The sequence below is a fragment of the Rattus rattus genome, chromosome 4, assembly GCF_011064425.1.
Source record: "Rattus rattus isolate New Zealand chromosome 4, Rrattus_CSIRO_v1, whole genome shotgun sequence".
NCBI classification, from domain to species: domain Eukaryota; kingdom Metazoa; phylum Chordata; class Mammalia; order Rodentia; family Muridae; genus Rattus; species Rattus rattus.
The window spans coordinates 87,334,927-87,361,467 of NC_046157.1; the positions used below are offsets into that span (position 1 = coordinate 87,334,927).

Below are 26,541 nucleotides of genomic sequence, written 5' to 3' on the forward strand. Positions count from 1 at the left end.
GGGTCCGTCTAGAAGCCGTGATTGGCTAGTGAGGCCTGAGTGACAGCTCCCTTAAAGACAGAGTGCTATGAAGTGTCACAGCACAGTGGTTCCCAGACCTGGCCTCAGCTCTAGGCACAGAACTGTCCCAGACCTGGAGAGACTGGCATTGCCGTAGAACTTGCGCCTGTTAGCGTACGGGCAGTTCCACAAGCATACTCTCAGGGACCTAGCAGTGGCTTGTGTCATCATCGGCTGCCATCACCTCCTGACGCCACCTGGTGTGCCTGGTGTGTTTGGAGGACGTGTCCACCCGCCAGCCACTCTCCCTACTCTCTCCCTACTCAGCAGGCCGTCTCTCTGTTCCCGGTGTGCGCTCCCTTTCTATCTCTGCCTTCATTCCTCTGTTCCCCATCTGTCTGTCTGTCTGCCTACATGTCTGTCTTCCCCAGGACCTCACTCCTCCCCCCTTACCCCCATAAATGGCATAATTTCTCAGGGACACACTTCGGCTCGATCTGCCAAAGCTAATTCACTTCACTATATTATGTTCCCTAACGGCTGGGCTGCAAAGCCGTCCCTGCTCTACTGCACTCAGTAAGCTTACAAAGAAGTCCTGTCTCCAAAAAAAAAAAAAAAAAAAAAGTTTAAATGAGTTTGATCTATGAACCCAAAAACCAATTATTCTGGCCTCCAAAGGGGAGGTGACCAGGGTGAGAACCTAGGATGAGAATACAAAAATAGAAAGTTTGGGATCAGTATGTTTTGTAAACCGTGTTGGCTCATTTTAAGCGGGTTTATTAAGATGTACACTGCTACACTGTAGGTAGAGAATGAGACAATCAGCAGAAAGAAAATTTAGCAGTGTTGGCTAAAAGGACACAGGATACCTCAGAGTGAGCACACATTGGCCATGAGATTGATAACTGAAGATGATGGTTTCCCTTGACTCTTTCAAGATGCTCAACCAGACCAGACTTTCCCAATCTGTCCTTGAAGAGGTCACAAAGGTAATGTTCCCTTGGTGCTTTCATCAGGGCATCTGATAAAGCTTTGGATAGTCCTAGCTTCCCAAAGGCCCACCTCCAACCTAAACAAGACACGTATATAAAATAGAAAGGAAGGAATCGATGCATGGAAAGAGGGCTGAGAAAGACTGGTAGAGATTGGAGATGAAGTCCACATTATAGGGAATAATAAAGTATTAATGACACCAGGGGCTGGAGAGATGGCTCAGAGGTTAAGAGCACTGTCTGCTCTTCCAGAGGTCTTGAGTTCAATTCCCAGCAACCACATGGTGGCTCACAACCATCTATAATCAGGTCTGGTGCCCTCTTCTGACCTGCAAGCATACATGCAGGCAGAAAGCTGTATGATGTATACATAATAAATAAATAAATAAATGTTTTTTTAAAAAAAAAGTATTAATGACACCAAAAGTTGATTTCTAAAAACCATAATTGAAACACCTTTAACTAAATTACTTTTTTTAAAAGCAGAATCAATTTGCTAATTTTTCACATGAATTTAGATCTTAGAGTAATGATTCGCTTCTAAATTCCCACCACATGAAACGGTGAATCAGAAAGGTCCCAAGGTTAAGGCCTGGTATGACTACAGACTGTATTGACAAAATACTTGGGCAACTCAACCAAACCCTTCCTCAAAACAACTTTTCTTTAAAGCTCAGTGTACTGTTGACTGATGTTGGTCATAGGGGCCACAGCAAAGAGAGAAGCTTGCCAAGATGCTAAGCCTTCACTTTCTGAGGAGCAGAGGGGTTCAGCCTTCTTGGAAAAAGACTGACACCCAGCTGGCTCACCCCAGTAATACAAACATTAAAAAAGGTTAATTTGGGGGTTGGGGATTTAGCTCAGTGGTAGAGCGCTTGCCTAGCAAGTGCAAGGCCCTGGGTTTGGTCCTCAGCTCTGGAAAAAAAAAAAAAAAGAAAAGAAAAGAAAAAAAGAAAAAAGGTTAATTTGGGGCTGGGAAAGGATCCACCTCCCAAAGTTATCTGGCCCTTGATGCCCCTGAGAGCAGACAGCCCACACAAATCTCAGTCCCTTTTGACCATGGCCACCCATAATCAAAAGTAAGAACTCCAGGTCTGCCAGGAGAGCCTTAGGGCCAAGGTCGGTACAGCTTCAAGTTCTCACACAGCACCAAATGCAGAGTCCCTGAAAAGACAACATTTCTTCAAAGTTCAGTCTCAAAACAATTTCCCAGCTTCTGTTGATTGACCCAAACATAACAAAGGCTTTGCTGAAACATTTCTCTCAAAGCCAGACACAAAGGCTTTACTATTCATTTCACTTAAAGCCATACATAAAGGCTTTTATACATATCACTACAGTGAACAGATGCTGGGCAGGCATGGGAGGAGCTCTAGAATGAGTGCCCAGTATTTTCTATCCCAAAATTAAAATAGAGCTACTACAACTAACATACAGAAATGGGTGGGTCAGGAGGAAGTACTATGAGAGGAATCGGCTAGTTTGCTCAGTGAGTAAGAAAACTTGTAATCAAGTGATATTCTGATGTTAATACACCGGAAAGAAGCCCCTTCTCCAACCTTTATGTATGTGCTATGGTATGTCTGTTCACACATGTCTCCATGGCACAAATTCAGAATGTTTAAACAGAAGTCAATATGAACAAAAAAAATTTAAAAGCACTGAAAAAGAGAAAATCCAGCAAAACAGCTAGGTATGTGTTAGTATAACCACTGACTGAAAGACCTCCGGAGAGGACCTTTCCCTCAGGAGGAGACCCAAGCGCCCAATGACCGAGCCAAGGCCACTCGGATGCAATCAGCAAGAGGGTTTATTGGAAAACACAGGTACCTGCGGGCACACAGTCTCTTCGGAGGACTTGCGCGCCCAGCAGCTCCAGCATGGGGCTTTTATAGGGTTTGGGGAAGCAGAAGCGGGCGTACAGAAGCAGATGCATAGTTACGGGGATTGGTGGATTTAAATGAGGCATATAGACATGTTCACATATGATTGGTTATTTCACATGAGGTAATAAGGTATAGCTACACACATTGGCAGGTTTGAATCATATTCGAATGAGGTTGTAACATGGTAAAAGAGTACGTGCGGGCTGGGACATCCTGAATGTCGGGGGCTAGGGGCTTATCCCTTCCTGCCAGATCCGGTACTCCTAGTCTGTTCTGTATTCCTTTCCTTTTATGGTCTGTTAGTTTTAATGGTGACTCGGCCCTAGGTATCTGGGCGTGCCTGGGCTCCTTCAAGCCTGTTGCAGTTCTGAGTTAAGACTCATGGGGTGGGGGGCTAGGGATTTAGCTCAGTGGTAGAGCGCTTACCTAGGAAGCGCAAGGCCCTGGGTTCAGTCCCCAGCTCCGAAAAAAAAAAGAACAAAAAAAAAAAAGACTCATGGGGTGGGTCTTTCACTGACCAAAACAGAAATCCACCGCACTGGCAGTGTCACAATAGGAAGCAAAGCACTCAGTTACCTTCCTACCACTTCCTACACCTGAGGAGCATTTCGTGGAAATTCTTATCTCCTGGGCAGTTTCTGTTGGATTAAACAGCCAATGCTATTTTGGGCTGACAAAGAAAAAATGAAGACAAAAAGTAAAGAAATTTATACTAAAATGAGCAATAACCATGAATATAAGATCTGCCCAATCACACTCGTGTCATGATGCACCAAGGTGTGCACTTGGCCTTTGACCTGATCCAGCATCTAGACTGAAGACTGAGTCTATTCTATGACCATCAGATCTTTACTGAGCTCCTTTGTGACAGGAACCATTTCTTGTTGGGACACTGAGGATCTGAGACCACACATCTAGGCAGTGACTGCTCCAGAGGCTAACATGTTGTATGTCATGTATGAATCATCCACACTGATTGATGTCTTATAACATTACATATGCTACTGGGATCTCCACACGGGTCCTGGGTGGATGACATCTACCCATGGCCACCCTTCTACTGAGGTGTCAGAGAGGTTGGCTGCATGCCTTCCAGCTGACAGAGCCCACTCAACAGCCTCCATACCCTGGACTTTTAAACCCGAAGACAGACCACTCCTTCCTGTCAGCCTTACAAGGGAGCTCCTGCATGGAAGGAAAAGTGGTACCTCACTCCTTTCCAGCCCTGATGCTGTGCTCCTAGGCCTGTGCTCCCAGCACCTGAAGCCCTGACTACAGGAGGTTGGAGATGACGCAGTGATGGCAAATCCCCATTCCAAAGACCTGCAATCTTAGACTATCTCTGAGCTCAGGGGTTACCTAGTAGGGCCAGAGGAAATGTATGGTCTGGCAAGGCTAAGCCTGAGCCCAAGACTTTTGTAGCACCATGGCACCTACATGAGGTGAGAGGCTCCCACCATCCCAGGCAGAAAGGAAAGCATGGTGACTTGAACCTCTGCTGGCACCATCCATCTACTGAGCCAGACCTCCACTCTGACCAGCCTCTTGGGAGCTGAGGTCCCATTTCTGGGACATTAGTCTGGTTTTGCTATGAAACTGAAAAAGCACAATGGAAGTTTGATGGTTTCTAAGCTAGTCATACCTTAGGACAGCTATGAAAAATCTTCTATGATGCTCTTTTTGTTTTAAAAAATTTTAATTTAAAAATATGAAAAATATACATCAAAAATCCATTGTTCTACAGAGAAGACCCATCAATGTAAGGCAGGATTTTAGTCGTCAGTTCAGCCCTGTGGAACCAGACAGTTGTGTTGTTTGTTTTGTTTTACTATGGAGCCTCTTTTTTTTTTTTTTTTTATTAACTTGAGTATTTCTTATATACATTTCGAGTGTTATTCCCTTTCCCGGTTTCCGGGCAAACATCCCCCTCCCCCTCCCCTTCTTTATGGGTGTTCCCCTCCCCATCCTCCCCCCATTGCCGCCCTCCCCCCAACAATCTAGTTCACTGGGGGTTCAGTCTTAGCAGGACCCAGGGCTTCCCCTTCCACTGGTGCTCTTACTAGGCTATTCATTGCTACCTATGAGGTCAGAGTCCAGGGTCAGTCCATGTATAGTCTTTAGGTAGTGGCTTAGTCCCTGGAAGCTCTGGTTGCTTGGCATTGTTGTACATATATGGGGTCTCGAGCCCTTCATGCTCTTCCAGTTCTTTCTCTGATACTATGGAGCCTCTTAATAATCCGATGAATACATTACACATATTTTATTGCCTTAGTCTTATTTATGGGAAATATATATGAACCTACAGATTTATTTTTTTCTCAATTCTGCATCACTAGGAATACTAAGTAAACCAGATTAAGCATAAGGGTTTTTTCGGCTTGTTTTGGCATGGTTTGGTTTGGTTTTTTGAAAGATTTTCTGTGTAGTCCTGGCTGTCCTGGAACTCACTCTGTAGACCAGGTTGGCCTCGGACTCACAGAGTTCTGCCTGCCTCTGCCTCCCAAGTGCTAGGAAAACATAATTATTTTTGTTTGGGTCGGGGAATCACTGCACAAACCACTCAAACACCAATCTCAGTCAAATAGGTATGGTTTATTAAACACGGCATCCAAATACTGATGGATCGGGGCCAGGTTCCAGTCTTTGGAGCTGAACCATGACCTTGAGATAAGACCATACAGGGTTTTTAAGCCTAAAATCAATCTATGCCAAGTTATTCGGACATTCAAGGTTTAGAGATAGAAATTTCCTTAGGAGCATGTCTTTGCTGTACACTTATTTTGCTCCCATTGGTTGGGGTTTTCAACTTTGTCAGGAGACTTGCCTTGCCTAACATTCATGTCTTAACTTGTCAAGCAGGATGAAACTTATCTAATAACATGTCTTAACTTACCAACCAAGATGTCAGTTACCCACATACATGTCTCTCTGCTAAGTCAGACCTCAGTTCCCAGGGAGGTCTTGGGAACTTAAACCTTACTCAACCCCTACTCAAAATGGGAGCCTTATTTTTAAATAGATGCAGGTGTCTCTCTTATGTTGGGATCCACTGTGAGGTTTAGTCAGACAGTAAATAGCAAAGTGTGTGCAGTCTCTTCCACCCCAGCTCTTTGGTCCACAAGTGTCAGTATTTGTTCTGGAGTCCCCAGAGGAATCTTGGTTGTACCACTGAATCAACATTCCAGTTTTTGACATCGATGATGGTGCTGAAGCAGCAGCCAGCAGTAGAGAAGAACCCTCATCCAGGTGCCTTCCTGCTATACTCCACTGTATATGTGGAGGAATTTCGTCCTGTGTCCTGCTTGCCTTCCACTGAGGTTGCTTGAAACCCACAGTAATAATTGACTGGCATGTTCATCTGCCATTCTGTATTACTTCTAGTCCAGGTAATCTAGAATCCCAGGGCTGCTCTATCTGACCTTGGAAAATAGCAAACAGAGTCACCTTCTAATGCTGATTATAGAACGCCTGGTCAGTTGTTGAAAACTCCTGGGTGGGCCCAAGGTACAAGTGGAACTCTCATTACAACTTGTAAACAAGTGCCAAATGGCTTTCCCTCCCATGAAGTGGAAATTTCTGGTTCCTTTAGAGACTCAGTTGTGTCATATGATGTTCTTCTGGAGTGTGTCTGATGAGAGTATGTTTTGCTGAAGCAGACACATGGTGTTTTTCTGAAAGCTTCCTAGAAAAAGGGCATGTGATATTTTACCCGAGTGGACACTTGAAAAGACATATGATGTTTGGCAGAGGTACAACCCAACAGACGGTAGACAACTTTGTGGCATTGGTTCCCTTGCCTTCTTTGCTAGTCATCTTTTGTTGTGACTTTGTAGAGAAAAACACACCAAAGAACTTCTCATGATACTCTGTTGGCTTCTTGCCACTTCTGCAGACTTGGGGCAATTGGCAGACAGACCCTTGTGGTTTCTTCTGGATTGAACTGTCATTGCTGATTCATGAACAATGTTAACAAGTGGGTGGAGCTACCACTGCTGATTCATTCGAACTGAACTGCTGATTTCCTGACAATGAAGACTGGAATAGCCCAAAAGAACTGTTTAGAAACAGGCCTACATGCCCCTTTGCCCTACTGACCTTTCCTTTCCACTACCTCTGGTGGGCGGTGGGCTAGAAGGGAGGTAAAAACATTTAAGAACCCTTATTAAAGTAGGTTTTGAAAATTCTTTTTCAAAGCCAGATCTGATGTGATTATCACTTTTATTTATAACAAACTATTCCCCATTTCTTCTGCACAAAGGTTCTTTGAGACAATTCTATCAGCCTTAGCCAATCATCTGACTCACCCATCCTGCGAATGGCCCCACAGATACCGTAGGTTTTAAACTGGCCATTAAACGGCCTGTGCCCCTGTCCACCTCAGCCACATACATCTGGATGGACATGTGGACCTTGGCAGCAATGATCTGGTTGCTCGTGGAGCATTTCCACGGTACATACAGGTCCACAAACTCGCTGGCATCGTTCTGCATACTGAGGCTGTCCCTGCTCACTGGTCTACTAAGAACGCAGAAAGTGGTTTTGAAAATTCGAAGCCTACATTTCCAAGATGACCCTGCTGGAGTCATATGTTTCCCTAATATGACCTAACATGAACATTAAGACAGCCATGATGACACAACCAAGAATTCTACAGTGACTCCTGCTCTTTTTGAGAGAGCAGAGAGTGGGACGCTCAAAGTTTTCAGCTGTGGGCTGTACTAATACAAGTACTGAGTCAGCTCGGCTCCAACCCTGAATCCGTGACCCTTTATCAAGCTGCCCAGCAGAGGTGCAAAAGTCACTGATCCCTGCTTGTCTCATCATGGCTGCTCATGGAGCCCCCTTACCAGATCACAGATCAGTCCAAAGAAGGTGCAGCAGGCCGCCCTGCCTAAGCCAGATCTGAAGAAGAGGGTTACCTTGCAGCAAGGAACAGAGGTACTGCCTCTGTGAAGCAGGGCACAAGTGATGGGAGCCACAAACAGTGAGGGTGCAGACAGGATCCAGGCTGCTCAGGGCCCCTCAGGCACAGAGCACACATCTGTGACTTTGTTACTTACCATTACTCAGGCTCACTGTAGAAGGGTCTCTCTTCCTGTTCCCCTTCTCCACCTCCCCTTCCTTCTCCTTTTCTTCCTCCCCTCTTACCTACCCCTATTCCTTTTCAGGTAGGGTTTCATGTAGCCCAGGATGATCTAAAATTCACTATGTAGCCAATGATGAGCTTGAACCCCAGGTCCCTCTTCCCATTCCTCTCCACTTCTCATGCCCATGGGAAGAGGCCCAGGAGCATGGCACTGTACCACAACTCTCTCTTGTATGCCATTTAGGTGAGTTCCCTAACTCCTGGCTGCACTTCAGGCTGTCCATCTAGCCTCACCATTCCTCTGTCACCACCTTACCTCTGTTTCCCTTCTGTTCTGGGCCAGCCTGTGGCTTTTGGGAGCATCCTTGTACATTCATCTACCTCATGGATCACTGATTCCCTTGATTTTAAGTATAGTGACTTGCAGGTGACACCACAATGTGTGTCACCCCTACCCTGTCCCTCCTAACTGCAGAGACAGATGGACAAGGACGTACAGTGCATTCTCAGCCAGATCCTACAGCTGCAGCCCCAGGACTGCTGAGGGAAGACGGCTCAGCTGCTGAGTCTCCATCCTCTGTTGTTGTAAAAATAAAATAAAGAAGAAAAAGACCCCGCAGGTCCGCACTAGGCGGCCCAGACCACTCTCCTCACACTCCATTACATTACTTAAATCTACACATTAAAGAACACACAACACAATAATCTTTGACCCAATTGATAAAATATAATTGCCCACGTACAAAGCCCGATACCATCCATCCATTGAGAACATTAATAACAACCTGTAAATACACAGAATCTTAACATCCCCTGCCTTGGCTTCTCACCCTCTCCTCTGTCCTGTCTCTCCTTTCTGTTCTAGTCTCCTCCTCTTCCTTCAAACTTCTCTCCCGTCCATCCTTCGCTCTCCTCCAATGACAGGCCTCCTTCTATCCTGTACCTGCCCTCACCTGTACTTTACAAATTCAAAGGGGAGGCTCTGGTGAAGTCACCTGATTCCTGAGTATGTGACTAGGCAGCTGTCCTTGGGGCAGTGGAATTAGCATCAAAATACAGATAACTTCAGGGCAAACTACAACAATCCTTCACCTGTAAGAGGTGAAGCCTCTGGGACCACTTCACCACCCTGTTCTGTCATGAACAATACCCATTGTGCACTGGAAGGTCCCCTAGGATCTAACGGTGCCCAGCTGTCTCTATCACACTATGGCTCCCTACACTCTGACCCTCTGAGTCCCATCACTGTACACCTGGGTTGTCGAAATTCTCTGCGCATGTCACCTACATCCCAACCATCTCTCCAGGAGTATAAACTCATTCACAAGAAAAATGTAACCAGTCTAGAGCACTGAGTAAGGGCAAAGATGGGGCTAGGAAGCTAAGAACATAGTCTGAGCTTCTGGACCCAAAACATAGGTATGATAATAAACATGTCTGCAGTGCAATGTTTAAAGAAACCAGGGAATGGAGTTATGGCTCAGGCGGTAAATCCTATGTCTTTAATACCCCCAGGAAGGGGCTGGGGCTGGCACTGAGGCCTGGGGCTCTCTTCTTATCAGTGCTAAAAAGTGAATAGATAATCACAGACAATGTTCTCATTCTTCATTTCAATGCTTTGGTTCATCTTGGGGTTTTTCATTTTGTTTTTTCTTTTGGTTGTGGTGTTCATGCATGCATGTATGCATGGGTGCATGTGTGTGTGTGTGTGTGTGTATCTGTGTATCTGTGTGTTGTGTCTGTGTGTCTGTGTATCTGTGTTTCTGTGTATCTGTGTCTGTCTGTGTGTCTGTGTGTGTGTATGTGTCTGTGTATCTGTGTGTCTCTGTGAGTGGGGGGGGGGGCTGAACTTGAGGTCCTGTACCCTCATCCGCTACTCTTTTCTCCATTTTGAGATAACAGTCTCCCTGTGCATCTGGCTGGAGTTTAAATTCACAGACATCCCCTACCTCAGCCTCCCACACGTTAGGAAGACAAATGGTTATTGTTATGCCCGACTTTCCATTTTTCTTTGTCACCTTCCTGGCAGGGTCCCTACTCCTGCCTCTCCCTGCCTCTGGGCAAATCCCCTGAATCCCCAGGGGTTCTGGGCTCTGTTGATGCTGACGGAACACATGTGACCTGGAGTTCCCAGAGACTCCAGCCTGTCCTTGGGGGTTTCCTTGGGTATTCTGCACAGGTGTCTTTAACAGTTCAGAGTGTCCCTGGAGTTGGGGACTATCTAGAGGTGGAAGTTGCTCCTTGCTGTCTGGAGCCCGACGCAGTATTGGGGAGACTGTGAGTGGTGAGAGGGCCACCATCCAATTTCTAGAACAGTGTCCTCTCTCTCTCTCTCTCTCTCTCTCTCTCTCTCTCTCTCTCTCTCTCTCTCTCCGCCCTCTCTCTCCCCTCCCCCCTCCTGATTCTGTCTCTGTTACTCTCAGTTCCCTCCTCTCCCTGTGCCTCATGCCCCCTTCCTGGGGATTCCCCTTGGCCATCAGCCGGAAAGAAAGCAACTCAGTGACTTCTCCCTTTTGGGGCCCTCCCCCTACCTCAGGCCTTTACACACACACACACACACACACACACACACACACACACACACACACACAGCAGCTGGTGACAGACTCAGGGTTCCCGTCACCATCACCATCTTCTGCCCCATACCCTGGGCAACTGAGTCACACTGGGCAGGTCCTTATGTAGGGCCAGGTTTCCTGTGGGAGTCCCTGGTCCTTCACCCCTTCTCTGATGGGTCACTAACTCGGATCCAAAGAACAGAGTATGTCCAAGCTGCTCCTCCTGTCACTTGCTCTCTGGGCCAGCTGCTCCCCTGGTAACACTGGGACAGGTAGGTGAACACAGTGGGGACCGGGGCACCTGGGCAGAGGGAACTAACCCTTCGCTTTCAGTTTGCGGTCATCTGCAATTGGGTGGGAACTCACACCTATACCAGTTGGACCTGTTCTCATTCTACGATAGGGACGGGGAAACTGAGACATGAAGAGACGAAACCTCATTTATCCTGGCAGAGGCACCCTTGATCTTAGAGATTTGTGGAGCTAGACAGTTGACTCTCAGAAACCCGAAGCCTCACCTTTGTGACTTAACAACTGTAATACAGAAATGGTAGGAGATATTGGGTATGGTGGGGCACACGTGTATGAAACACTCAGGGGGCTAAGGCAGGAAGCTCAGGAGTTCAGGGTCACTTACAGTTACATAGGGAGTTCAAGGCCAGCCTAGGGTACATGAGACCCTCCAGAATGAAGAAGAGGAGGAGGAAGAAGAAAGAAGAGAAAGGAGACAGAGGAGGAGAAAGAGAAAAGAGAGAAGGGGGATTTTAAAAACTCAGCTTTCTCATCTAGAAATTGAGCTGAGAGCCTTGGGTTTTGTAGTGGGTATAGGAGCTCGTGCTTCCATGTGTAACAGAATCCTACGAGGCACATGGAAGCTCATGTTCCTTCGTCTCCTCTAGCGCTAGTGGATCTGAGCCAGCCCAGAGTGCGATGCCATGCTTCTCGGTACCCTGTGGCTGTGGACTGCTCCTGGATGCCACTCCAGGCTCCCAACTCCACCAGAGCCATGTCCTTCATTGCCACTTACAGGTGAGAGAATGGAAAGGGTTTAGGATGAGGCTGAGAATCAAGAGATTCCAATGTCCTGATCCACTCAGGGCAGGAGGCAGCCTAGGCCCCATGGGAGCCTGCTTCTAAAGCAACAGAACAAGTGTGGGGTGTCGTATTCTAGGGAGTTCTTCAGAATCCACAGCCCCCATATGCCCCTGAGCATGTCACCTCCTGAGCATGACCCACAGTCAGCTGTGGGTGAGCTGGGGCCCCACGGGCACCCAGGTTCCTTTCCTGACTCCCCATGGTGCCTCTCATGCAGGCTCGGTGTGGCCGCCCAGCAGCAGAGCCAGCCCTGCCTGCAACGGACCCCCCAGGCATCCCGATGCACCATCCCCCACGTGCACCTGTTTTCCACAGTGCCCTACTTGCTAAATGTCACTGTAGTGCACCCTGGCGGCGCCAACAGCAGCCTTCTAGCCTTTGTGGCGGAACGAATCAGTGAGTGTCTGTCCTCCCTGCCCCTCTCCAACCTCTCCATTCCACAGCTCATCCTCCCCCCCACCCCAAAACACCTCCCCATCCTCCTTGGTCCCTGCAGCCTCCTACCTTTGGATCTGCCTCACAGGCCTCCTGCTGCTGGCCCAACACCCCAGGCTCCATCCTGCCCCAGGGCCTTAGCACTGCTTCCTTCCTTGGACTTCTTAGGTCGCTGCTCCAGTGTCAGCTCCTCAGTGAGGTCTCCCCCAAAGTATGCCATTAAACATAAGCAACAGTTACAGTTAAGAGAGAATGAAAGCCGGGGTGCTGTACAGGTCTTTAATCCCAGAGGTGGGCAGATCTCTGAGAATTCAAGGCCAGCCTAGTCTACAGATCATGTTCAAGGCAAGTCAGGGTCACTCCTGAGCACCTGTCTCAAAAAAGAAAGCCAAGAACAAAAGCTGATGCAGGTCAGTGAAAGGCTACACAGCCCTCAGGGGTTTAAACATGAAATCTTCTCATGATCTCACAACTCCAAGTGTAAGTATCTGCTCAACAGAAACAAAAATGTGCATCCCTACAACTCCTTGGCAACATCATTCACAGCATCCAGAAGACCAGTGCCATGTGTATTCCTGTGGATGAATGGACACACAATGTTCATCTACACAGAGGAACATTACTCAGCCCTAAAGAAGAATGAGGCTCTGGCACCAACCTGTGTAGTGGGACCGTGAGGATACCATGCTCAGTGAGCAACCCAGACTCAGACCACACAATGTGGGCTGCAGTACAGAGGAATCTAGAGACAGGAGACCTGTGAGTGCTAAGGACTGGAGAGGGATAGGAAGGTGGCTTGTGTTGTCATGGAGGAGTGTTCTAGAAGCAGGTGGAGAAATGGAGACACTTCTAGCAGAGATTTGTGCTATTAGAATTGTATCTCAGAAAAGCCCTTGAGCAGATAGAGGAATGAAGGAATAAATGAATGCATGCATGACTAATATGAGTGAATGATTTAATAATGAATGAGTGAATGTGTAACTGACATAATGAATGCATGAGTGAACAAATGCATAACTGACATAATAAATACATGAAGGACACGAGTAAATGAATGAATGGATAAATGAATGACTCCATTAGGGAGTGAAGAGTGAATTCACAAATGATACACTGAATGAATGAATGACCTAATGACTGTAAACATGGATCCCTGAATGAGTGAGTGTATAAATGATAAGTGTAAATGAATGAGTTAATCAATCCAGGAACAAGTCTACACTTGAATCAAACAAATAAATGTGTGGGTGAGCTGGTGAGTAACTGAGTAAAGGAATGAATTAGTGAAGAATTAAGTAAATAAGTGAAAGAATGAAGTGTACCCACTAAGTGTATCCACGGTGCAAATACATGAATGGCTGCCTGAGGGTGAAATCGAACGTATGGATGAATGAGTGAGAGTCACAAATGAAGGAATGTGTGCGTGATGAACCAGTAGAGCCGACCCTGACCCAGGTCCTGCTCCCACCAGTCAAGCCCGACCCTCCGGAAGGCGTGCGCCTGCGCAAAGCGGGACAGCGCCTGCAGGTTCTCTGGCAGCCCCCTGCTTCCTGGCCCTTCCCGGACATCTTCTCTCTCAAGTACCGACTTCGCTACCGGCGCCGAGGAGCCTCTCACTTCCGCCAGGTGAGGTTCGCGGGAGGGGGCGTGGTCTGGAAGAAGGAGTAGTTGAGCGGAGCTCAGAAGTAAAAGCCTGGATCCCACTGGGTAACCTCGTGTCTCCGCCTATCGCCTCTCTGAAGGAGCGCAGAGATTACAGGTGTGATCAGCAGTTGACTTTCCCTGCTTGCTGGGAATTTGAACTCACTGCAAGCTCTTTACCCATCAAGACAATTCCCCAGCTCCCCAACTCCCCAGCTCCCCAACTCTTCAGCTTCCCAGCTCCCCAGCTCCCCAGCTCCCCAGCTCCCCAGCTCCCCAGCTCCCCAGCTCCCCAGCTCCCCAGTGCACTGTGGTCCTTTCCAACTCCTCTTAGCACTAACCTGACACCCTTTCTCCTCACAGGTGGGACCTATTGAAGCCACGACTTTCACCCTCAGGAACACACAACCCCATGCCAAGTATTGCATCCAGGTGTCAGCCCAGGACCTCACCGATTATGGGAAACCAAGTGACTGGAGCCTCCCTGGGCAAGTAGAGAGGGCGCCCCAGAAGCCCTGAAGAGGGACTGCATCCTTGATATCAGACCGTGATGTTGACTACTTGAGGGTGGCTGAGTGGCCTGTCCTGAGTTCGAATTCTGATTTCGCATGTACTGTGCTGCTCCGAAGCATTGGATAATTCACTTGACCTCTCCAGACCTTAATTTCCAAAACTGTAGGGATCTTCTTTCTCCTTCCATCAGTGCGGGACTTTGTGAACTTTAAATGTGATTTATTTCGAAAACCTAATTAAATAAGAATCATTCTCTCTCTCTCTCTCTCTCTCTCTCTCTCTCTCTCTCTCTCTCTCTCTCTCTCTGACAGGGTTTCTCTGTCCTAGAACTGGCTCTGTAGACCAGTCTATCCTCAAATTCACAAAGATTGCCTGCCTCTACTTCCTAAGTACTAGGATTAAAGACATGCACAACCACCCAACAAGAATTACTATGAAAAGTAAGATTCCTCTTTGCTCATTTTTTTTTTTTGGTTCTTTTTTTCCCGGAGCTGGGGACCGAACCCAGGGCCTTGCGCTTCCTAGGCAAGCGCTCTACCACTGAGCTAAATCCCCAACCCCATCTCTTTGCTCATTTTTAAGTTTTAAATATTTTAATTTTATTTTCAAATATAAGTATGGGTATGTGCAGTGCCCACTGAGGCCAGAAGACGGCGCCAGAGCATCTGAAGCAGGAGGAGTAAGGTACGCAGTGTAGCTGCTGGGTCCTAGCTTGAACAGCCTGTGCTCCAGCACAGGAGTGCCTCTTTATCGCTTTGTCCATCGCGTCCATGGAGTGAGTGACTCGGGGCTCGTCTGGGTTTGTGTGCACACAGCACACCTCAGGACCTCATTCCTCCAAGGCTTCACCATCTCCACAGGCCCCTAAACAAGGCCTTCATGACAAAAAGTTTATGTGGCTCAAGGGTCAGGAGCCTGGGAGGACATAGAATGGTGCTAGCTTCCAGAAGGAACTCCACGTGGTACAGTGCATAAAGGGGGAAGGGTTGGGGAATATGTAAGTGGGAGAAAGGGAGAGGGTAGAACGAGGTGCAGGGCCCTGCACAAGGAAAGGGGGCAGGAGCTACCTGAAGGAGAATGTTGGGGACACACACCTAGCACCTGTTTCCCCAGCTAAGAGCCAAACAGGGCGAAGTCCAGCTTTATTGAAATGAAGATGGGGTTCGGTGGGGTGGGGTGGGATTGGGGTGGAGTGGGAATAGTGGCAAGCTAAAGCCCAGCCTAGAGATCCTGTTTCAAAAAGACCAAAAGAATGAGAGGAGGAGGAGGAACCGCAGCAGCAGCAGCGGTGGGGGCGGGGCTCCGGGGTGGTGACCTTGCCTAGGCTCAATGCTGAGGCTTGTCATATTTCGTTTGCACGAATAATAAATAAACAAATGTAAAAAACGATACTAAGTCTGGTGGTGGTGGTGCATCTCTTTAATCCCCAACACGCAAGGGAGCCACAGGCCCATCTCAGTGAGTCTGAGGCTAATCTAGTCTACAGACTAAGTTCTAGAACAACCAGCACTACACAGAGAAACCCCGTCTCAAAAAAAAAAAAAAAAAAAAAAAAAAAAAGAGAAAAAAGATTAAAAAAAAAAAAAAAAGTAAAAAAAAAAAAAAAAAAGTTGGGTATAGTGTCTCTTATTTGTAAACGGAGCACTTGGGAGGCAGAGGCAGGAGGATTACTGAGTTTTCAAGGTCAGCCTGGACTAAGTGGTGAGTTCCTCTCTCGTAAAAGAAGAAACACACACAAACCAACAACACAATGAAAACCAGGCAGGTCACTGAGTCCAGCTACTGAAGGCTTGCAGTATGATTGTTTCCAATTTAAGACCAAGCAGGGCTTGCAGAGTTGGTTCCAGGCCAGCCTGGGCATCTTAGTGAGAGGCTGCTTCCCAGCACTAGAATGCTGGGCGGTGTTGCGTGGTAGAGTGCCTGCCTGGCATATGCAAAGATCCTGGGTTTCATCCCCAGCATCAGAAATGAAGGAACGAACGAAGGAGGAACACAGGAACGGGACATGGTAGCCTTTAATTATTTAATCCCAGAATTCAGAAGCAGGAGGATCTCCATTAGTTTGTGACCACCCTGGGCTACATGATAAGTTACGGGACAGCCAGGGACACGAAGTGATACCCTCACTCAAAAAACAAACAGCATCAATAGAGCAGTGATGCGGGAGAAAATGTTATCCTAGACAGCTTTCTCCATCTTTCCAGTGCGACAGACAGGCACACGGGATCCACATGTCCCGGAACCTTTATCTAGCGCTTCACCTACCCGCACTCGGAAGGGAACGAAAGCACACTCACGACTTGGATCGACAAAGATTGCAGCCAATGAGAATGGTAAAGCGGGTAAGCACCAACCAGTAAGACGGCTGAGGAAGTGGCGACACTGAGGCTCTGATCGGAGAAACTCCAGGAGGACTAAGAGAACAATTTCTTCTCTTGTTCGTTGAACAGGAAGCGAAGATGTCGGAACGGAAAGTTTTAAACGTAAGTGCTCAGCGTCTAGATGTTTCTACAGAGAGTGTAACGTGCGAGGGTCCTGGGAGAGGCGTGCTTCCTTCCGGTCATTTCCTTTTGGAATCCGCTCTCGTGTCCCCCCCCCCACTACACATGCACGCACGCGCGTGGGGCTTTCAGTCGGGCGGGAGCTCCCCAAACTCTTGCCAATCGCATTTTTTTAGGGGCGGTCATTAGCTTTTTTTTTTTTTTTCTTTCTTTCTTTTTTTCCTTCCATGCGAGTAACCAATCATCACCAGGGAAGCGAAGCTTATGTCACTTCATCCCATTGGCTTTTTCAAAAAGAACTATCTGATCGCTTTCCTGGGGGAGGGACTGCTTCTTGTGAGCTTCCCCCAGGTCAGGGGATATTAGTCTCCTCAGTTCGCCCGGGGTATTGTTCAGTGAATATTCGAAATCTTTTTTGTTTTCTACACCATGTTGGGATTACTGGGGTGACTCAGTCTCCTCTCTTGAAAAATTTTGCTCTCCATTTCCTGGATCTGTTTTTTAAATGTTTGTTTTGAGCTAGGGTTTCACTATGTAGCCCAGAATGGCCTCGAACTCAGAGACCCACTTTCCTGAGACTCCCTGTTGCTGGGGTTAAAGACGTGTACCCTACGCTGGGCAATATTCATTTTTAAAAGGAGTTGTTTATTTTCATTTTATGTTTTTCCTTCATATCTGTGCACCACATTTGTGTGCACTGTCCATGCTGACTATAAAATCACAATGTATATCAGCCTCCTAAGTACCGACATGACAGCTGTACACCATCATTCCCATCAACCACTTGAATTAGTAATGCTTCCTTCAAGCAGGGAGACAGCTTCCTTTCCCATGGGCCTGGTTGCCAGTAGGTGTCAAAAGCAGAGTGCCTGCTTGTTGGTGGTTCATATAGCTTTTGTTTTTTTACTTTTTTTTGGGGGGGGGGTAGGGTTGTCTCTTCAGCCCCCTGTCTCAGATGTACAGGTGCTGGGGTGATGGGTTTGGACATTGACATGCCTGTAACCCAGAGTGTTGTCCTGTGTGCCTCGCCCCAGCCTCCCAAGCACACAGAGAGGCCAGAGCCTGTTCTCCCTAAGAGAGCTAGAGTGTCTAGAGTCTTATCATGTGATAGGCAACAGGGGTCCACCCCCACTACAAACCCTGGACCTCTAGAATCTTCCCTGGAAAGCATATCACAGCTCAAGAAAGTGTCTTGGAAGCCTGTGCACTCCTCCTCCCAACTTCTCTTCTCATGGCTGTGCTTCAAATACCTCTTGTCTGCAAAGGCTCCAGCAAGCTGAATCCTGAGCAGATCTCTAAAATCAGGGTATCCTGGGTGTGCTGACATGGTTCCCAGACCCCATTTCTGCCCACATGGGACCAGAGCACCAGAAAACAGCAACACTCTTCTCCACAGAAATACTACCCACCTGACTTTGACCCATCGAAGATCCCGAAACTCAAGCTACCCAAGGACCGGCAGTACGTGGTGCGGCTGATGGCCCCATTCAACATGAGGTGAATCCCTGGGCACATGAGACTGGAGGCCGAGTCTCTGGAGAAACAGTAACAAGGATGAAAGTCCCAACCTCACAGCCTCACAGAGTTCCCAGCCCCTATCACAAGGTCTCGGTGAACAGTCAGAGTGACACTTGGTCCTGCAGGATTCTGGATCCTCTAGTGACAGCCCTCCTCCCGCCCAGGCCTTTGTACCACCTATGGCCTCTGCCTGCAGATCTCTTGTCACTAGGTTCTCTACTGACAGAGCCTGACTGCCATCTCATCCCAGATAGGCTGCCAGCCTCTCCTTAGACCTTAATTCCCCACTTTCCTAGGTTCAGCCAGCTTTGAATCAAACAGTTAGTCACACTTGACTTTGTGTGAGACTCAGTCCTGTCAGTTACACCTATGTAGTCACTGAGGATGGAGAAGCTGGCTGCGTGACTAGTTGATTATATCTTGTCTTTATTTCTTTGCGCCTGTCTTAGTCACTGCGAACATGGGAACTCTTAGAAGAGAAAGCATTTAATTGGAGCTTGGTTACAGTTTCAGAGGGTTAGTCCATTATCATCATGGTGGGCAGCATGGCAGACATGGTGCTAGAGAAGTAGTTAGAGACAACATCCTGATCTGCAGGTAGAAAGAAACACTGATGTGTCATGGGCTTTTGAAACCTCATAGCTTACCCACAGTGGACACACTTCCTCCAGCAAGGCCACACCTCCTAATCATCCCACACACACATACCTTTTTTTTTTTTTTTTTTTTTTTTTCAATAACAGGGTTTCTCTGTTTAGTCCTGATTGTCCTGGAACTCAGAGACGTGCCTGCCTCTCTGCCTCCAAGTGCTAGGATTAAAGGCTGACATTCTAGTCCTCACCAGTAGTGTTACTCCTTGGTGACTAAGCATTCAAATAAATGACCCTTTAGGGACCGTACTCATTCACATCACTCCACTCCTCTAGCAGGCAGTTGTCGGGTGCCTGTCATTGATGGGGGTGAGGGGAGTGGGGCTCATACCCATCCTCTATAGTAACACAGACATATGAGGCAGGAAGGGCAGGTGGTCTGCTAGCTGCACAGTCAAGGAAGTGTTAGACTCTCAGGCTATAAGGACTGCAGAGCAAAGACCCTGAGGTAGGACCCTGAGGTATTTGTAGGCACAGCAGTAAGCCAAGGAAGGAAGGAAGGAGCAGCTAGGGTCAGGATCCTGCTGTCCCCTGGACAGGTCTCAGAAGTTCCATACACCCAGGCAGGGCAGTCCCTCCTACCTATGAAGGTACTTATGCTGCCACTGGGTGCTGGACAGAGGGCACAGGCACTCACATTTCTGCTCTGGCCGCAGGTGTAAGACATGTGGAGAATACATCTACAAGGGGAAGAAGTTCAATGCACGAAAGGAAACAGTCCAGAATGAGGCATACCTGGGCTTGCCAATCTTCCGTTTCTATATCAAGTGCACACGCTGCTTGGCCGAGATCACCTTCAAGGTAGGGGCTTCGTTCTTTACCTTCCCCTCACAAAGGGCAGAGTGTGGGCGGTGCTTGCAGCAGAGCCCTACACCAAAAGCCTGCCTGTCCGCATGTGTGCAAGGCATGGGCTATGCTGCGGGGTCAGGACAAACCATGCTGTTCTGGGCCTTGCTTCTTGCTTTGCTTACAGTCTTCCTGCAGCACAAGCCAGACTCAAACTCCTGTGTAGTCAGGGTGACCTGATGCTCCTGCATCCACTCCTAGGGTGCTAGGATGGAGGCGTATGCCACGTCATCTGGGTAAAGTCATGATTTTCTTCTGTTCTTTCATGTTTCTTGGGATGGAGGTCAAGGCTTCACATACACTAAGCAAGTGTTCTTCCTGAGCCAGTGCCCAGGCACAAAAGCCTGAGGACTCAGGGGAAGACAGGAGAAGGAAAACGCTCTTCCCAGTCTGCACCACTAGAAGCTGTGGGTTATTGTTTGTTTGTTTGTTTGTTTGTTTTGGTTGGTTTTGTTGTTTTTCACTGTAAGCTTTTTTTTTTCTTTAAGCTCAAAATAATAAGATTTGATAAAATGAACAAACTAAGCTTGAAGAAGTTGCATTTTATATTACATGTGTATCCGCCTGGACATTTTGTGTGTCTGTTGCCCAAGAAGGTCACAAGGGTTGGGTCCCCTGCAGCTGGACTTACAGAATTTGTGAGCCACCATGTCAGGACTGGGAACTAAACCCAGGTCCTCTGCAGTGGCAGCCAGGGATCTAGCCTCTCATCACTTATTTTTGTGAAACACAGCCGTGCTAGGCTGCATTCTGCTGGGGTACAGGGCTACCAACTCACTCAGGGAAGGTGAAATAGAGTCTAAGATAGGGTCCACAAGCCCTCAATGAGCTCCAGAAGGGGGGATTCCACTTGGCTCTGAGTGCCAAATGTACAGAGGGCCCTCTTTGGGAGTCTTAGGTATGGCTCTGTGTGATGAAGGTCTCTCTTCCCATCCCTGTGGCAGTCCTTGAAGGGATTGTCCACAGACTGTTTTATTCATGCCAGATGAGGGTGCATACTTCCTACTCAGGGGGAACCAGAGATTAAATACCTTTTGCAGAAACAGATGCCTAGGAAGGGAAATTCACTGGCTAAACACTCCAGGCCTGTCTAGGTAACCTCGTTAACATGAGGAACTCTAGATTTTTATGCTATGTGACTGGGTGTCGTAATCACGTGCTCCAGGACAGGAACTCCTGCTGTTCTCAATTATAAGATTTATCGGGACTCTGAACTTGCTACGACCTTACACCAGTTCTTCTGTCTGGTGGCACCGTCCACTGACCCACAGCCCAGAGGCGTACTAAGGGCAGAGATGGAGGGGGTGCAGTAATAGTGTTCGTGAGGGGCAGGAGTCCATGAGGGAGTTAGGTGTTCTTTGCTTTGGCTACAGAATGTTCCAGAGGTGTGGGCATTAGGAGGAAAGGCCACAGCCACCAACGGAGCGAGCACAGATAGATACTGGCAGAAGGGATGGAGAGATGTACACAAGGGGCCCAGGCTACCACCCAGGAGCCATTGTCTCCCCTCCCCTTCCTTCCCCTTCCCTAACAGACAGACCCAGAGAACACAGACTACACCATGGAGCATGGGGCCACGCGCAACTTCCAGGCTGAGAAGCTTCTGGAGGAGGAGGAAAAGCGCATGCAGAAGGAGCGTGAGGACGAGGAGCTGAACAACCCCATGAAGGTCAGCCCTAGGCCACACAGCCCCTGAGCTGCCCCTCTACCCTTTTCCCACCCTTATGCCCTTCCCGCACTCCTCCACCCCACCCAGGTACCCCTACCTTCCCCCTTATCCCTCATGCCCCGCTTCTCCACCTCATCTCTTACCACCCTTACTCCCTCTCCCCATGCCTACACCTCCTTCCTTTTACTCCCCTCTCCTACCCCTGCACCCTCTCACTAGCTCTTGTATCCCCAGGTCCTAGAGAACCGTACAAAGGACTCTAAGCTGGAGATGGAAGTGCTAGAGAACCTACAAGAGCTAAAAGACCTGAACCAGTGGCAGGCCCACGTGGACTTTGAGGCCATGCTGCTGCAACACCGCCTATCTCAGGAGCAGTGGCAACAGCAGCAGGAAGAGGAAGACGAGCGTGAGACAGTGTAAGCCAGGCCAGGCCCTTCTGGATCTTTCCACGGCTGCCCTCCCCTCTTGTCCGCCCCTCAGACTCCACTGCCTGGGACCCCTGAGACCCATTGTTCCATAGCTATCACTGTGGCTTTTTTTTCCCTACTGTGGCTGTGGGTTTGTTGTTTGAGACAGGGCCTCATGTAGCCCAGTCTGGCCTCGGAATCATTAAGTAGCTAAGGATGACCTTGAACTCCTGATCCTTCTGCATCCACCCCACCAGTGCTGGTGCAGTAGGCATGTACTTCCACACCCAACTATATGTTTACTTATTTTTGTGGTGCTGGGTATGAACTCAGGGCCTCATATGTGCCAGCCGTCTTCTCTCAAAATTGTTATGGTGGTGACCTGCTCCCCTGTTCCCAACATCATGAGAGCAGAAAGAGGCAGTAGCCCCTAGCTGCTGCCGAAGAGACCCGAGAGACTGCCCACTGCAGTACGTCCTTACCATATCAATCCCATAGGGCCTTGCTGGAGGAGGCTCGTTATCGAAGGCTTCTGGATGACTCTGACTCAGAGGATGAGGCTCCACCTTCCCGACCACAGGCAGCTGCAAGACCCAACCCCACAGCCATCCTTGATGAGGTAAGCCAGGCCAGGGTGTGGTGTGTGTACTGAGGCTGAATAGCCACAGGAGGAAATCATGGGCAAGGGACTCCTGTTCATAACAGGATAAACAATCCACAGTATGCCTGCTCGGCTCGGCTCCCTACTTCTGAGTCTGAGGGAGGGAATAGCCAGTGAAGCTACATCAAGAATGGGGAGTGGCTCAGTCAAGTGCCTGCCCCATAAGCGAAAGACCTGGATCTGTCCCGATGCACCCTAAACCCCAGCACCTGGGAGCAGAGACAGGTGGGATTGTCATGATTAAGGTCAGCCTGAGCTACATAGCAAGATCCCGCTTCAAAAAACAAAGCCAGATGCAGCCCAGCAGTCCTGGGATCCTGTACCAGGAAGGAAAAGGTAGAAGGGTTCTGGGCTGTGTTAGGTGGGATCCACAAATCACTGAAATTCTGCCTCAAAAGCCATGGTCACAGCAGCTGATGAAGCACTTGATGCATAGTGCACAGCACAAAGGCCCAGGGAACCACAAGCCGGCCCACTGGCTGTAAAGTATAGGATGAAGGGCTCTCTAAGTCCCGTCAGGGTCCTGGGTACATCCAGAACCAAAGCTCTGGCCCCAGCTTTTGGGCTTTTTTGTTGTTGTTTTGGTTTTTTTTTTTTAAAGATTTGTTTATTTATTTATGTACATGAGTACCCTGTAGCTGTCCTCAGACACACCAGAAGAGGGCATCAGATCTCATTACACATGGTTGTGAGCCACTATGTGGTTGCTGGGAATTGAACTCAGGTCCTCTGGAAGAGCAGTCAGTGCTCTTAACCACTGAGCCATCTCTCACAGCCCCTTAGGCCCAGCTTTTGAAGGTTCCAGCTTCTTCTTCCTTCCAGAGCATTAGTCCCTTCAGGTGACATCCAGCTGTGAGTGCCAGTGCACATGTTCCAGCCTCCCCACCCACCCTAGGAGAAAGAGTCTACTCTTGTGGCAGCTGTGTGTGCCAGGCCCATTGACTCCCAGGGTTCTCCCACTGGGCTTACAGCCTCGTGCTGCTGTGCCTAGCTCTTCTGTGGATGCTAGAGACTCAAACTGCATCCTGTGGACCCACCGGGTCCTCCACCCAGGCCCCATCAAACTTTCCATGTGGAATCCAGACTTGGTCTGGTTCTATTTGTTTTATTTTTCTTTGAAGCAAAATCACACTCCACAGCCCAGGCTGACCTTGAACTCATAGTCCTGCCTCAGCCTCCCATGGTGACAGGCCTGCATATTACACCTCAGTTCTTCATACCCCAGAGCTCTAAACATCAGCATGCATGTGCCTACCACATCAGCATGGGAAGGCACCTACTGTGTGCTGGGAGCTAATGCTGGACTTGGGCTGAGGAAAGTACTAGCCCAGTGCGAGGGAGACCCTGGATGCACCACACTCCTTAAGACCACACATACAGCACATGCTTAAGATAGGTATTGAGGGGTGGGTAGGAGTTCACTGGATGAAAATGGGCAGCAGATAAGAAGTCAAGTGCAGAATGTGTCATAAGGGGCAGGCCATGGAGACTCAGGTAGGAATTTAGAGCTGGGGCAGCAAACAGAGCCAAGTCAGGGAGGCCAGAGGGACAACAGCTGTGCATGGTCCCCACAGGTACCAAAGACCAAGAGGAAGGCAGAGGGCCTGTGCAGGAAAGCCCAGTTGGCAGGCTTGGTTATACCAAAGAAGGCAAAGACGGAAGCCAACCCGGGTTCAGAGCAGGTCCCGGTGCCCACCACTGGTGAGTCCCCCTCAGCAGTCATGGGTGGCAACAGTGCATCTGGCACTGCCTAGGAGGTTCATGAGGTGGGCGGGGTGAGGACCAGAGTGAGGCTACAGCTCGAGGGTAGAGGCTTACCCAGCAGCCTGTCACACAGCACTAGAGGGAGGTAAAAGAATTGGGGTTCAGGATCAGCCTCAGCTACATAGGGAATTTAAAGCCATCCTGGGCTACTTGAGACTGTCTCAAAAAACAAAATGAAGCTGGGTGGTGGTGGCACACACCTTTATTCTCAGCATTCAAGAGACAGAGGCAGAAGGATCTCTTGAGTTTGAGACCAACCTGATAGACAGAGTGAGTTCCCACAAGCCAGGGCTACACAAAGAAACCCTGTCTTGAAAAACAAAAAGAAGAAAAAAGAACAAAAGGAGCAAAGGCTTGGAATTGAAGTCACGTAATAGCTAAGTGTTCCCTGTGACGGCACTCGAAGTATCACGGGCCTGCAGCTTTAGTGTCCTTTCCTGGAGTTTGAATAATTCCACCATATGTGGAGAGGACCTGGTTTGGGGTTGGCACATGGTGACATTTGACACAGTTGTCACTGCCACTATTAACATCAGTCAGAAGCAGATCCTAGTGCTCAAAGAAGGTTTTCCACTACCTGAAGCCACACAGCAGGCCCAGTGTTGGAGCCTCCTCTGTGCTCCCTCTTAATCATGGAGGCCCTTGGCAGCACTTGGCCCCTGACACTGTTCCAGTGTCCTGTGGGCATTCAACTGCCTGGACAGGATCTCTCTGACCCAGTTTAGGATTGGGGTGACCAAGTCACAGGGTCTTCTAAGCTGGGCATACTCCCCTGGACTTGTCCTCCCCACAGGTGCCCCCGAGAGCAGGAAGGTGGCCAACCCTGCACCCCAGACACCTGGTGCCTCCTCCCTGAGCCAGCTCGGTGCATATGGGGACAGTGAGGACAGTGACAGCTGAGCATCAGTGATGCCCACCATGGCATCATAGACCAAGAAATGAAGATGGTATCAAGCAAACACCTTCAGCCAAGCCTCAGGACCATTCTACCATGGGTCCTGGCAGGGTGTGGAGAAGCAATGTCCCCAGGCACCCCAGGACAGACAGCCTGGTCCACTCTTTCAGTCCTTGAGTTGTGTGAAGCCTGTTGACTGATCCCTTCCTGCAGCAGATCTGAACATTGTCTGACATAGGATGGGGGCAGGGACCCTGGGCAGCATCTGCCAACCATACACAAGGCCTGGGGCTCCACCCACATGCAACACAGTAGTACTGTAAAAAACAAGAAGAATAGAAAATCAGCTGAAGCTTTTGGACCTGAAGACAGTGGAGACAAAATGAACAGGACTCCAAAGGACTTGTCCAGGATTCCACAGTGACTCAGAAGCAAGCCCAATGAATCAATGTCCTGACCAATCTGTGGCCCACTGTGTGCCAGTTCACAACATTCAGTGTCCAGTGTGGAGGAAAGTGACCCATCCCAGTAAATGCAGCACCCAAGAGCTGGACATAGAATCTGAGTACAAAGCCATCCTTGGCTATAAGGCTTTCATGGCACAACCCAGGCCTGTCTAAAACTCGGAACACTTGTTTGCTACTTTCAAACAATAACACCAAAGTCTGGTTGCAACAGGAACTTCACAATCGAAAAAGCTTAAAATGTAACCTAGGCCTTGGCTTGTCAACCTCAATACAGCAAACTTTTGACAGGCCCTCACTGTGGAATGACACTACAGACATTTCACACCTAATATAAAGTTGGTGGGAGCAACACCACTGTACCCTAAGAGACTGGTTCTCCCTCAAAACTGTCACTGCTGAACAGGTAAGAGTGTTCACAGCAGGGTTGGGGGAGGGGGTCAAGCAAATGTCACTCCACAGCCTGGAAATCCTAATCTTCCTTTAATAAGAGTTAACCTCCTCCTAAGGTTTTCCTCATTGTATACTAAAAGCAAGTGTTCGTTACCTCAGTGAAATCTGCCAGAACTAGCATGTATTTGCCACTGGAACAAACAATGGGTTTTTCTTAATTAATAAAACATTAACATGAAAATGTCAAAAAATGAATTGAAAAGCAGAATCATTTGGAGAGAACCTTCACGGGGCTGCGCCAGGGCTTAGTACCTAGGATTTCTGCCACACAACTTGGCACACGCCCTTCACTCAGAATTTGGGATTACATCAGTCTGTTACAGAGACCAGAGTGGGCCAGGCCCAGGGTCCAGGTTATGAGCTGTGCCCTCTACCTCACCAGGGCAGGGCTTAGAGACTGAACCACCAAACTGATCTTAAGCCTGAAACCTTCCTGTTGGGGTCTGCTTTTCCCATGGGGATTCTTTTCACACCCCGTATTGGGGGTGGGGCTTTCCAAGCCAAGAT

At 48.6% G+C, this 26,541-nt stretch overlaps 2 protein-coding genes and 1 pseudogene across 3 annotated transcripts; 2 read left to right on the forward strand and 1 right to left on the reverse strand.

The window, feature by feature from the left end:
* Nucleotides 1-7,100: 7,100 nt before the first annotated feature.
* LOC116898412 lies at nt 7,101-7,401 on the reverse strand (annotated as a pseudogene).
* A 3,311-nt stretch (nt 7,402-10,712) lies between these two features.
* On the forward strand, nt 10,713-14,469 carry Ebi3 (Epstein-Barr virus induced 3). Its single transcript, XM_032900717.1, has 5 exons — nt 10,713-10,794; nt 11,422-11,551; nt 11,835-12,013; nt 13,524-13,678; nt 14,057-14,469. Exons 1-5 carry the CDS (start codon nt 10,728-10,730, stop codon nt 14,210-14,212), a joined length of 687 nt encoding a protein of 228 aa, XP_032756608.1. The 5' UTR covers nt 10,713-10,727; the 3' UTR covers nt 14,213-14,469.
* A 2,008-nt stretch (nt 14,470-16,477) lies between these two features.
* On the forward strand, nt 16,478-26,229 carry Yju2 (YJU2 splicing factor homolog). Of its 2 annotated transcripts, XM_032900719.1 has the most exons (8): nt 16,478-16,689; nt 18,104-18,204; nt 19,532-19,676; nt 21,256-21,390; nt 21,625-21,806; nt 22,296-22,416; nt 24,033-24,159; nt 25,016-26,229. In XM_032900719.1, exons 1-8 carry the CDS (start codon nt 16,666-16,668, stop codon nt 25,120-25,122), a joined length of 942 nt encoding a protein of 313 aa, XP_032756610.1. In that variant the 5' UTR covers nt 16,478-16,665; the 3' UTR covers nt 25,123-26,229. The 2 variants fall into 2 exon arrangements, with proteins under 2 accessions (XP_032756610.1, XP_032756609.1); XM_032900718.1 differs by lacking the exon at nt 24,033-24,159 and having other exon boundaries at nt 16,496-16,689.
* Nucleotides 26,230-26,541: the final 312 nt, after the last annotated feature.

Coding starts and splice junctions, on each gene's coding strand:
- Ebi3 (XM_032900717.1), top strand. CDS start 10,728: ATGTCCAAGCTGCTCCTCCTGTCACTTGCTCTCTGGGCCAGCTGCTCC. Junction 12,014..13,523: donor CTTTGTGGCGGAACGAATCA/GTGAGTGTCTGT, acceptor TGCTCCCACCAG/TCAAGCCCGACCCTCCGGAA. Junction 13,679..14,056: donor GAGCCTCTCACTTCCGCCAG/GTGAGGTTCGCG, acceptor TTCTCCTCACAG/GTGGGACCTATTGAAGCCAC.
- Yju2 (XM_032900719.1), top strand. CDS start 16,666: ATGTCGGAACGGAAAGTTTTAAAC. Junction 16,690..18,103: donor CGGAACGGAAAGTTTTAAAC/GTAAGTGCTCAG, acceptor TCTTCTCCACAG/AAATACTACCCACCTGACTT. Junction 24,160..25,015: donor GGTCCCGGTGCCCACCACTG/GTGAGTCCCCCT, acceptor TCCTCCCCACAG/GTGCCCCCGAGAGCAGGAAG.